General features: G+C 41.1%; 1 protein-coding gene across 2 annotated transcripts in view; it reads right to left on the bottom strand.

Moving 5' to 3' along the window:
• Positions 1-3,503: 3,503 nt before the first annotated feature.
• LOC106578590 (cadherin-20) overlaps positions 3,504-13,559 on the bottom strand; it is a 55,963-nt gene continuing 45,907 nt past the window's right edge. For both annotated transcript variants that reach the window (XM_014157580.2, XM_014157579.2), the window contains exons 11-12: positions 6,362-6,613; positions 3,504-6,085 (exon numbers count right to left, since the gene is read on the bottom strand). In XM_014157580.2, coding sequence (XP_014013055.2) covers positions 5,556-6,085; positions 6,362-6,613 — 782 coding nt within the window. In that variant the 3' untranslated portion in view covers positions 3,504-5,555. The remainder of the gene's footprint in view (positions 6,086-6,361; positions 6,614-13,559) is intronic.

The following is a 13,559-nucleotide window of genomic DNA, read 5'->3' as shown; positions in this document are numbered from 1 at the left end:
TCTCTCTCTCTCTCTCTCTCTCTGGGGCGAGTTAGTTTTTACTTGCCTCCAGTTGCAGTCGAGTGAGAGAGTGAGTGCCTTTTTCTATAGCATGGTATTAGAGGATGATTCAGTGTGTTCTGCTCTGCTGTTGGTGAGTTTACCCTGGGCAGGATTAGTGAAGGGAGCCAACAGGCTTCTTAATAACTTGTGCTGCAGTTTGAAACCCTCTTATGGGAGACAGAGTACTGAGGCTTAAGACAAATTACCCCTGACGACTCTGGATAACACTGGGACTGTGTGTGTGTGTGTGTGTGTGTGTGTGTGTGTGTGTGTGTGTGTGTGTGTGTGTGTGTGTGTGTGTGTGTGTGTGTGTGTGTGTGTGTGTGTGTGTGTGTGTGTGTGTGTGTGTGTGTGTGTTCGAGGCGGTGGCAGCAGTGATGGAGGGGTAAGAAGGAGCAGGGAAACCACAGTAAACGGCATTGGGAGGATGTTTGAGACAGGGGTTTAATGCAATGATTTATGCTTTATATGCTCTTGATAATGGATTTATTGCAAGAATGATTAATAAGGAGGTTAATCATAACACATCATTATAATTTAAGTCATTTAGAAAAGAGAGGATTAAGGGGAAATTTGAAGTTAACTTACAGAGTATTAATACTTGCACGGTTTTTATCGGTCATAACCACTTCTCGTTTTAAACTGGTTGACAATTTGCATAATGCTTACATTACCTCATGAATTATATTGACGGATTGGTTGTTTAGGAACACAAACGATGCGTGCGCAACTATGGGGTAAAATAGACAGGGTTGGCTTAGAATGTTGACAACATGTGAACTATGTTTCTTCTTTAATGTTTTTTTGTCTCTCAAATACATCGTTAAAGTTGTTGTAGCTAGCGAATTTGAACCATATATGCATTGGCATGAAATCAGTCAAAACACCTCAAAACAAGTCACTATATCAAGAACAAGATGAAACTAGCTGAAACAAGTCACTTACGATTCCCCACATGGAGGTTCTTGTCATTGTTGGTAGCTATCTGGCCATCCAGAATCACAACAACTCACGGACTTCTGCCCCATTGAAGCATGTGCATCTTTTTTGTGACATCAGCTAACCCATCAATAGGGTGCACTGTATGTTACTAGTTGGCTTCAAACTTCTTATCTTCCATGATCCATGAAACTTCCATGTTTTCCTCTTCGTTTCTTGTTAACATGTATCAGATGCTTAAAAAGATACATAGCAAATTCAAATCATATGATTGTGCGTTGTGCATCGTGATGATTTTTGTATTTTGAAAGTCACATATCTTGAAAACCTGATTACTGACAAGCAAAACATTTTGTGACTATGTCAACAATGGACTAATGAAACAAATACCAAAATATTGTTTCTGGGTGAAGTTTTCCTTTAAGGTACCACACTTTCAGAGTGGTAATATGGATGCTTATAATGCATGAATGTCTGCAACAGTTATAAAATAGAGCTGAAAGTACAGACAAAACAAAACCATTGCTGTGTAATTGGAGTTTTCCACTGACATATACAGTATGCATGGTACAGTATAGGTAGTGGCTTCAGTTTTAGGAATATTTGGCCCATTGTCTGTGTAATTTCACTCTTGAATGCCACCCAGCAGGTGAGCAAAAGCCACAGGCTCATTTGTTAATTGCAGTAATTTATTTTCTTTTTTCTTTTTCGGACTTAATTTTGCTTCTCAGTTGCTATGAATAACAAGCAGTAGAAAAGGTTGGGAATCATTTTTGGGTTACAAGCTCCTCTCCTTTCCTCTGACAAGGATATCATAAATGTATTGAGGTAATTTCAAGCTGGAGGAGCGTCACAGTACATAGTAGTGTATCATTGTCTGCCGGTAGGCTAAGTCTGTCTGTTGCAGGGGTGATGGTGGGCAGATACTGTGTACCAGAGGAGGGGTTCATTGTAATAGCTGGAACGGAATACCTGAAATGGTATCAGACACATTGAAACCAACAGCCTCCTCTGGTCTGTTGAACCGTTAGACACAGACACCATACGTCAACGGTTATTTATTTCATAAATTTTACTTCTAACAAGGGACATTAATTAGAATATATAATTAACATGAACTCTTTGTTTTATATTTACACAACTATGGTTGAAATGGATTTTTATAGTAAGAGTTTTACCTGGGAAGATTGTATGTATAGGTGTTGTGAAAATAATGGAATGCAAGCCTTCCTCAGTTGCCTCTTAAGTTTTAGGCACAGGTATTTGTTTGCCTCCAAACAAAATAAGTCAAGCAAATTAAGTTCTTTAAGAGGGAACTGTAATGAAAATGAAGTAATCTGCAATAACACTTTGGAGAACAATTTAGCATATGATTGCACATTTAAATAGCTGCTTTATCTTTTGAAAGGCTTACACTTCTGTCATGCTTCAGGGAAATGCCTAATGTTCCTTACAGGGGAGAGAAGTAATTTATTATTCAAAAGTATGCTCTCTCTCCAAAACTAGAAAAATACATTTTCTGGAGTAAATGTGTGTGTGCTTGGTAGTGTTTATGGTTGTGAAATGTAGTAGTAGTGGTAGTGACTGTATTAGTAATGGTAGTTAATTAAGGTTTCATAGGCTATAGGATAGTTATAGTGACCTATTTTGGGGTTGTTTCTAGGTGGAGAGTTATTATAGTGGATTATAGTTGGCTAGTATAGTAGGCTAGAGTGAGTACTATAGCATCATAAGCCATGGAATGTGTTTTTTTCACGCTTTAGTTTGAACAGGTGAAAGTTTTGTGGCAGTGATTTTAGTTTAGAATGTTAAAGCCTGCATCCGCCATTGCAATTAATGTGAAGAACGAATGGTAGTTTATGAAGTATAAATGGTAGCAAAAAGTTCTGTTGATACAATCTAAGTAGAGTCAGTCTGCACATGTCAACGTTGAGTTGGTTGTTGTTGCTGAAATGGATCAAGAGGAGTGGCTAACCCACATTTTGCCTTTGAAGTTACATTTATAAAAGTACACATTGTTGATACTCTCTTTTGACAAACAACCTATTCCAGACCAGTCTGCACGTTGTAAAGTTTGAATAGTGTTTCTATCTTAAAGGTGGAAGACTAGTAGTGACCAGAATTTTTCTATGGACATTAAAATGCAATGGGTTTGATGCAAAAGTGGTTGTAGTTTGAAAAGTCTTAGTAGTATCAAAACCTTTTTTTTCAGTCAACCTGAAGTCAGTCAGCCTGCATGTTTTAAAGTTATTTTGATGTTGGTAGCTTTTACAGTTTGGCTCTACAGTTGGCAGCAGGAGGAGACTAATAAGTATGTCGGATATCTAAAGTTGTTCTTGCTTTCAGCAAGCTCCCGAAATGAATGCCAAAATACCTAAAAAGGCACAAAAGTAACAAAACACCTTTATTTAGCACTCAAAACCCGGGGAATCAATCAAGTACACAGCACTTAACATTTAAAAGGTAATTTTCACTTCAGCCAGCATCTGCAGTGTTTACCATGAATGCGATCTCTGCGAATGTCGACAACAGAAGGTTTTATTTTTGTATTTTATTGCCAAGTATACAAAACACATTTACATTCAAATACCACATACTGTAGCATAACTGATACCACACATATTTCAAGTAGATTTCACCCATTCAGAAATTATCAAAATATAATTTCACATCGTTATTTATTTTTGGCGTTCTGAAGTGATTTTTTTAACTTCTTTACATTTGGCACATAAAGAAGCAGATTATCAAAGTTATCAAAGTCCACTGGTCGGAATGTGAGGGTTGAGATTATGCCACAAAACATGGAGGAGTAGGCCTAGTGAATGTGGTGGACAGTTTGGTTTCTCCAAAAGGACAGATGCACCATGATCTCTGTTGTTTTGGTCTCAGACCCCTCCCCCCCATTTCCACCCCTGTTCATGGCTGATACCCTGATGAAATGGTTATTTCATAAATCTTCTGTTTGTGTTCATCCAGGTATGTTTGTGATGTTGACTGAGAAGTTGATGGTAACTTAGCATCCTCAAATCAAATCAGTTACTGTAATGTCCCCCAGTCCTGCTGTGGTATCATGGACAGTATATCTCAAAACAAGAGCTTAAAGATTGTTCCTGCATCCCAAATGGAACCCGATTTCCTATATAGTGGGCCTCCCATGTAGCGCAGCGGTCTAAGGCGTCACTACAGACCCGGGTTCGATCCCGGGCTGTATCACAACCGTTCGTGATCAGGAGTCCCATAGGGCGGCACACAATTGGCCTAGAGTCATCCAGGTTAGGGGAGGGTTTGGCAAGGGCCTTCATTGTAAATGAGAATTTGTTCTTAACTGACTTGCCTAGTTAAATATAAGAAATAGTGCCCCATTTTTGACCAGGGCCCATGTAGGAAATATGGTACCATTTGAGACACACAGAATGTCCTGTTGAATGCATGATCATGCTTCATGCTCCTAAACAGCAGTAAAAAAACAAAGTGTTCATACTAACAAAATATGGATTGACACGTTAAACAAATTAACTTTAAAATCCAAACAGGATTACTGAGTGTACATCTCCCTTACTCTGTCTGAAACAAGACACTGAGAAACACACACAACAGAAATGCAATTAGACGCCATTGAAACATTTATGTTACACGATAACGCTTGAACATATTTGAACATAATTTATGCCGATCCCACAACCTTGGGATAACATCCAACACAAGTCCAGTGTTTGTTTGATTCCCCAAAAATAAGTTACACTAAATATAAGGACAGCATATTAAAAAATGAATTAATTAATTAATAAGATACAGCCACATAATGGAGCTACCGGGAATAAATAGCAGTTCTCAAATCAAAATGGCTGCAACAATAACGATACAACTTTTCATCAAATCATTACCTTTAAAAAAAAATATTGTCACATAGTGGCTTATAATAAAAAAACTTAAGCGTGACCAAAAGAAGATAGAATTATTATTATTATTTTTTAATATAAAATAAAATTGGCAAAACAAACTGCCAAAATAAGTCAGCGTTTCAGAGTTTGTTTGTCTCCTGCATACATGTGTACAGGAAGGTAATGTATTCTGAGTTCCACATTTGCCCTTCGCTCCCCTATCTTGTGTTCTTCTGAGGGGAATCGAACCCTTTGGACCAAAGAGCTGCTGGCGCCTGTGGCTAGGGCCTGGGTCGTCCATGGGAGTTAACTAACGTGTGCTTTGAAGCCCTTTGCTTTGAGGGTCTCGTTGTGCTAGCTGTCTGTCAGTCAGTCAGTCCAGGCTCCTCTAAAGCCTCTTCCTGTGGATGGGGAGGGATTGTGATGGTAGCTAGAAAGCTACACGGCTCAGGCCTCCAAGGCTGTGGAGAACAGGCGATGCTTAGCTGTGCAATCGCAAGTGCTACAGTTATATGGCGAGCACACCTTTCAAACTCTATTTCTCTCTCTCTCTAGTCCTGTGTCTCTATATCTCTCTGTTTCAGCCTCTCTCTGTTTGTCACTGTTTCAGTCATTGTCTCTCTATGTCTCTGTATCTTCTCTTTCTCTAAGGTGTGTGTATGTAGGGGGGAGTCGCTCGTTCCTTCCTCCCCTCTACCACATGGAAGGGTTGTTCGTCTCTAGAACCCCGTACATCTCTGCCAGTTTCTTAAATCTGGGCCCCCAGTCATTGAGATAGTCATACTCATGATCAGTATTGGAGCACCCAGACTGCAGCGAGCTCAGGGACTCGGCCACTGATCCCTCACCCTCGTAGGCGTACGTCTGCAGGGAGTCGTAAGGCGGGGCGCAGGGGTTCAGATCCGTCTCCAGGAGCTTGGCCAGCACATACCCCTGGACGTTGCTGTCTCCACCACCACAACCACTACCCGGCCCGCCTACTGATGCTAAGGGAACGTAACGCGACAGGCTCTCAATCTCAGGCAGCATGTCCTGACGTTGCTTCCCCACTAGGTGGGCCTCACGGGGGTTCCACATGGCAGCGATGTCGAAGGCCTCGGTGTCCTCTTCTCCGCCCCCCTCGTCATCGTAGTGGACAATGTTCTCATGGACGTTGTCTTCCTCATCGTGCAGGTAGGGCTTCTTACGGTGGCTCTGGAGGGACAACATGAGCAGGACCATCACTAGAGGAGAGAAAAGAGACATGGTCAGATACAACAGAAACCGAAACTATGGGAGATTATTAATGGTTGCTTTAGTGAATTTAGTGAATTGGTTTACCGGACTAAGACATTCAAAAGAAGAAGCATAGATACGGTAAAAGAGGGTTTGTCTAGATTGGAATCTGATGTTCTGTATATAAATACAATATGAATATACAGTAGCTTATGAAGTAAGTATAAAGCAGATCAACAGTGTAGACAATCATTCCATAGAAGAAGAACAAGATCATGACTTACCGAGCAGGACGAAGATACATGCCAGTATGGCGATGAGCGCCCCTCTGCTCAGACTAGCCGGGAGGTGGTAGGCCTCAGCATTACAGGACATAATGTTGCCCTCAAAATCGCAGCTACACACACGGATGGTCAGGGTGCTGGTGCTGGTCTGGACTGGCTGCTCTCCATCTGAGATGAAGATAGGAAGGTAGTAGACTGACTGATCCTGCTGAGACCAGCCCCCGCGACGCGTCAGGATCCATGCTGTGTTGTCTAAATCAGGGACAGAGAGAGAAGCCTGGTTTGATACAGTATGTCATATTTTTATTTTATTTATTTTATTTTTATTTCACCTTTATTTAACCAGGTAGGCAAGTTGAGAACAAGTTCTCATTTACAATTGCGACCTGGCCAAGATAAAGCAAAGCAGTTCGACAACATACAAAAACACAGAGTTACACATGGAGTAAAACAACATACAATCAATGAATGCAGTAGAAAAAAAATAAAAAATATGATGCATCATTATTAATATCCAGGTGTTGTCTGCAATAGGACAGAGAAAGCGGGGCCTGGTTAAGTGTCTTATACAGTGCCTTCAAAAATAATTCATACCCTTTGACTTATTCCACATTTTGTTGTGTTACAGTCTGAAATCAAAATGCAAATATATGTTTTTTTCTCACTCATCTACACACAATACCACGTAATGACGAAGTGAAAACATGTTTTTAGAATTGTTGCAAATTTATTGAAAATGAAATACAGAACTCATTTACATATGTAAATACTTTTTAGAAGCAACTTTGACAGTGATTAGAGCTGTGAGTCTTTATGGGTAAGTCTCTAAGAGTTTTCCACACCTGGTTTGTGCAATATTTGCCCATTATTCTTTTCAAAATTCTTCAAACTCTGTCAAATGTGTTGTTTATCATTGCCAGACAATCCTTTTCAGGTCTTACCATAGATTTTCAAGTAGATTGAAGTCACAACTATAACTCGGTCACTCAGGAACATTAACTGTATTCTTGGTAAAGCAACTCCAGCGTAGATTTGGCCTTTTGTTTTAGGTTAATGTTCTGCTGTAAGGTGAATTCATCTCCCAGTGTCTGGTGGAAATCAGACTGAACCAGGTTTTCCTCTAGGATTCTGCCTGTGCTTAGCTCCATTCCGTACATTGTTTTATCCTGAAAAAATGTCCAGTCCTTAGAGATTACAAGCATGCCCATAACTTGATGCAGCCACCACTATGCTTGAAAATATGGAGAGTGGTATTCAGTAATGGGTTGTATTGGATTTGCCCCAAAATAATGTTGTATTCTGGACAAAAAGTGAATTGCTTTGGCAATTTTTTGCAGCATTATTTTAGTGCCTTGTTGCAAACAGGATGCATGTTTTGGAATGTTTTTATTCTGTACAGGCTTCCTTCTTTTCACTCAGTCAATTAGGTTAGTGTTGTGGAGTAACTAAAATGTTGTTGAGCCATCCTCAGTTGTTTTCTCCTATCACAGCCGTTAAACTCTGTAACTGTTTTAATTGGCCTCATGGTGAAATCCCTAAGCGGTTTCCTTCCTCTCCGGCAACTGAGTTAGGAAGGAAGTCTCTATCTTTGTAGTGACTGAGTGTATTGATACACCATCAAAAGTGTAATTAATAACTTCACCATGCTCAAAAGGATATTCAATGTCAAAATGTTTTTTTTATCCATATGTGCCCTACTTTGCGAGGCATTGGAAAACCTCCCTGGTCTTTGTGGTTGAATCTTTGTTTGAAAATCACTGCTCAACTGGGGGACCATAGACATAATTGTATGTGTTGGATACAGAGATGAGGTAGTCATTCAAAAATCTAATTTCATTTATCACATGTGCCGAATACAAAATGTGTAGACCTTACAGTGAAATGCCTACCTTCAAGCCCTTAACCAACAATACAGTTTTAAGAAAAATATGTGTTAATTAAGGCTAGGCGTCCCACTAGCAGGACGACTTCCGGTGAAACTGGAGGGCACGACAATTCGAATAAATAATCATAAACATTAGGGATATTAAACATTTAGGTACATACAAGTGTCATATCGGTTAAAAGCTTAAATTCCTCTTAATCTAACTGCACTGTATGATTTACAGTAGGCTTTAAAGCGAAAGCATGCCATGCAATTGTTTGAGGATGGCGTCCCACATCAAAATATTTTTCCTCCGGCACAGGATATCATAAATTCACAAATAGCGATTAAATATTCACTTAATTTTTGAAAATCTTCCTCTGATTTGTCATCTAAAGGGTCCCAGCTACAACATGTAGTGTCTTTTTGTTGGATACAATCCTTCTTTATATCCCAAAAAGTCAGTTTAGTTGGCATCATCGATTTCAGTAATCTAATTATCGTTCAACATGCAGACAAAGGAATCCAACAAGCTACCGCTAAACTTTGTTAACGAGAGTCTTGTCTTTAAAATGGTGTAAAATAGTCATATGTTTGAAAAATTGAAGTTTTTGCATTTTTGAGGTATTTGAATATCGCGCCACGGGATTACACTGGCTGTTGAGTAGGTGGGACGCAATTTAGAGTTTTGGAGAGAAAAGAAAGAAGGGATACTGGTCTGTAGTTGTTGACATCGGAGGGATCGAGTGTAGGTTTTTTGAGAAGGGGTGCAACTCTCGCTCTCTTGAAGACGGAAGGGACGTAGCCAGCGTTCAAGGATGAGTTGATGAGCGAGGTGAGGTAGGGGAGAAGGTCTCCGGAAATGGTCTGGAGAAGAGAGGAGGGGATAGGGTCAAGCGGGCATGTTGTTGGGCGGCTGGCCGTCACAAGTCGCAAGATTTCATCTGGAGAGAGAGGGGAGAAAGAGGTCAAAGTATAGGGTAGGGCAACGTGTGCAGGACCAGCGGTGTCATTTGACTTAACAAACGAGGATCGAATGTCGTCAACCTTCTTTTCAAAATGGTTGACAAAGTCATCCGCAGAGAGGGAGGAGGGGGGCAGGGAGAGGAGGATTCAGGAGGGAGGAGAAGGTGGCAAAGAGCTTCCTAGGGTTAGAGGCAGATGCTTGGAATTTAGAGTGGTAGAAAGTGGCTTTAGCAGCAGAAACAGAGGAAGAAAATGTAGCGAGGAGGGAGTGAAAAGATGCCAGGTCCGCAGGGAGGCTAGTTTTCCTCCATTTCCGCTCGGCTGCCCGGAGCCCTGTTCTGTGAGCTCGCAATGAGTCGTCAACCATGGAGCAGGAGGGGAGGACCGAGCCGGCCGGGAGGATAGGAGACATAGAGAGTCAAAGGATGCAGAAAGGGAGGAGAGGAGGGTTGAGGAAGCAGAATCAGGAGATTGGTTGGAGAAGGATTGAGCAGAGGGAAGAGATGATAGGATGGAAGAGGAGCAGGAGAGAGAGAGCGAAGGTTGCGACGGCGCAATACCATCTGAGTAGGGGCAGAGTGAGTAGTGTTGGAGGAGAGCGAGAGGGAAAAGGATACAAGGTAGTAGTCGGAGACTTGGAGGGGAGTTGCAGTGAGATTAGTAGAAGAACAGCATCTAGTAAACATGAGGTCAAGCGTATTGCCTGCCTTGTGTGTAGGGGGGGACGGTGAGAGGGTGAGGTCAAAAGAGGAGAGGAGTGGAAAGAAGGAGGCAGAGAGAAATGAGTCAAAGATAGACGTAGGGAGGTTAAAGTCACCCAGAACTGTGAGGGGTGAGCCATCCTCAGGAAAGGAACTTATCAAGGCGTCAAGCTCATTGATGAACTCTCCAAGGGAACCTGGAGGGTGATGCTTGAATGGGCTAGTGACTGTGACAGCATGGAATTCAAATGAGGAGATAGACAGATGGGTCAGGGGAGAAAGAGAGAATGTCCACTTGGGAGAGATGAGGATTCCAGTGCCACCACCCCGCTGACCAGATGCTCTCGGGGTATGCGAGAACACGTGGTCAGACGAGGAGAGAGCAGTAGGAGTAGCAGTGTTTTCTGTGGTAATCCATGTTTCCGTCAGCGCCAAGAAGTCGAGGGTCTGGAGGGTGAACTGAGGCTGCAGGAGACCTGGAACTCCACATGGGTCGTGCGCGTTGCGACCACCAGGTTAGAGTGGCAGCGGCCACACGGTGTGAAGCATTTGTGTGGCCTGTGCAGAGAGGAGAGAACAGGGATAGGCAGACACATGGTTGACAGGCTACAGGAGAGGCTACACTAATGCAAAGGAGATTGGAATGAACACTCAATGACACTCAATGACACTCAAATATAACTTTCCAACTTCAACTTTAGAAATTATAATTGATGTAAACTACAGGTGTTCAATGTTACCAGGAATAGGCTCAAACTTAGTTTATTCAGCTAGATAACTTGGTACAGTATTCTTCCAGCTTCTTCCAGTGCACCGTGTCCTATGACGCCGTAGCTAACTAGCATGCTAGCATCCAATAACACACGGTTATCACCAATACTTGGTTACAACAAACTACCAATGGATCATTCGTGTCCATGTCTGGTACCTTTCATAACACAGAAGTGATTAAACGTTGGCTAGCTAACACAGTCAGTCCTGCTAGCTACACAAGTGGACTACACATCTCGAATGTTCAGAAAGTTAAGCTTACGTTGCAAAAATCTTGTTGACTAAAATGATACAGTACTGCTGATACAGTAGTGCTTGCTGGTAGAGCAACAGGCAGTTTACTTTGGTCATGTCAGTCAGGTGGAAATTGAGAAAAGTAGACCCTAGCCTGAAGAAGATTTATTAAGTAAAAATAGATAAGTAAAACATATGAAATAAAAGTAACACATAATTAAAGAGCAGCAGTAAAATAACAATAGTGAGGCTATATACAGGGGGCACCGGTACAGAGTCAATGTGTGGGGGCACTGGTTAGTCGAGGTAATTGAGGTAATATGCACATGTAGGTAGAGTTAAAGTGACTATGCATAGATAATAAACAGAGATTAGCAGCATCGTAAAAGGGGGGGGGCAATGCAAATAGTATGGGTAGCCATTCGATTAGCTGTTCAGAAGTCTTATGGCTAGAAGCTGTTGAGAAGCCTTTTGGACCAAGACTTTGCACTCCGGTACCGCTTGCCGTGCGTAAGCAGAGAGAATAGTCTATGACTAGGGTGGCTGGAGTCTTTGGCAATTTTTAAGGCTTCCTCTGACACAGCCTGGTATATAGGTCCTGGATGGAGGAAGCTTGGCCCCAGTAACGTACTGGGCCATACGCACTACCCTCTGTAGTGCCTTGCGGTCGGGGGCCGAGCAGTTGCCATACCATTACTGCACACAGAGTGAGTCCATGGAACTTTTTATGTGACTTGTTAACTTCTTATGGATAGTGGCAGTATTGAGTCGCTTGGATGACTGACGTGCCCAGAGTAAACTGCCTGCTACTCACTCCCATAAACTAAGATATGCATATTATTAGTAGATCTGGATAGAAAACACTCTGAATTTTCTAAAACTGTTTGAATGATGTCTGTGAGTATAACAGAACTCATATGGCAGGCAAACACCTGAGAAAAAATCCAACCAGGAAGTGACTTGTAGTTCTTCTATCTAATCCCTGTTCAAACTACAGTGTCTGTGGGGTCATTTTGCACTTCCTAAGGCTTCCATTGGCTGTCAACAGCCTTTAAAAACTTGTTTCATCCATCTACTGTTACTGGGCAGAGAATAGGAGCTCAGTCAATCAGTGGACTGCCTGGGAGCAGTGAGTTGTTTACTGCGCCGGCACGTTTGGCGCACTGCTCCTTCTTTTTCTTCTGTAATGAATACGCTATTGTCCAGTTGGAACATTATCAACGTTTTATGTTAAAAAGACCCTAAGGATTGATTTTAAACATCGTTTGACATGTTTCTACGAACGGTAATGGAACTATTTGACTTTTTGTCTCTTGTTTTACACTCACGCGTTATGCCTTTGGCTAGTGATCTGAACGCATGAACAAAACAGAGGTATTTGGACATAAATATGGAGTATTTTGAACAAAAATAACATTTCTTGTGGAATTAGGAGTCCTGGGAGTGCATTCCGACGAAGATCAGCAAAGGGAAGGGAAGATTTATAATACTAATTCTGAGTTTAGTTGACTCCAGAACTTTGCTGGTATCTGTATAGCTTGCTTTGATGGCTGAGCTCAGTACTCAGAATATTGAAAAAATGTGCTTTCGCCGAAAAGCTATTTTAAAATCGGACACAGCAGTTGCATTAAGGAGTAGTATATCTATAATTCTTTCAATAAAACTGTTGTACATTTTTTTTTACGTTTATGATGAGTATTTTTGTAAATTGATGTGCTTATTCACCGGGGGTTTTGGTGGGAATACATTTTCTGAACATCACGCGCCAATGTAAAATGGGGTTTATGGATATAAATACAAACTTTATCTAACAAAAAATACATGTATTTTGTAACATTCAGTCCTGGGAGTGCCATCTGATGAAGATCATCAAAGGTTAGTAATTAATTTTAGCTGTATTTCTGGTTTTTGTGACGCCTCTCCTTGCTTGGAAAATGGCTGTGTGGTTTTCTTGTTTAGGTGCTGTCCTAACATAATCTAATGTTTTGCTTTTGCCGTAAAGCCTTTTTGAAATCGGACAATCTGGTTAGTTTAAGGAGAATCTTATCTTTACAATGGTGTATAATACTTGTATGTTTGAGAAATTTTAATTATGAGATTTTTGTTGTTTTGAATTTGCCGCCGTGCACTTTCACTGGCTGTCGTCATATTGATCCCGCTAACGGGATTCAAGCCATAAGAAGCTTAGGCTTGCAATAACAAAGGGGTTGAATAATTATTAAGACATTTCAGCTTTTCATTTTTTATTAATTTGTAAAAAAAAAGAAAACATGAATGCAGTTATGGGGTATTGTGTGTAGCCCAGTGATAAGAAATCTCATTTTAATCAATTTTAAATACAACAAAATGTGGGAAAAGTCAAGAGCTGTGAATACATTCTAAAGGCACTGCATAACAGGGGTTCTCAAACCAGGTTCCCTTTTGTGAAAGCATATTCATCAGGGACCTGCTTATAACTCGAGTGAGATAAACATAGCATACACAGAGTTTTACTATGTTTTTGCAGTGAAAGTCTCGGGCCCTGGGAAGGAACATTTTAAAGGCCGACCTCTTGGCAGCGGAGAGAACATTTTGAGGTTTTGAAGAACATTTCCTAGAAGTCTACACATTTTGTCATGGGGCAGAGAGAAAACTCTGTTTAAAGCTATAGTCCTTAATTGAA

Source organism: Salmo salar, chromosome ssa19, assembly GCF_905237065.1.
Source record: "Salmo salar chromosome ssa19, Ssal_v3.1, whole genome shotgun sequence".
NCBI lineage: Eukaryota > Metazoa > Chordata > Actinopteri > Salmoniformes > Salmonidae > Salmo > Salmo salar.
Note: the sequence above shows the minus strand (reverse complement) of the source record. Positions and strands in the feature narration are given on the sequence as shown.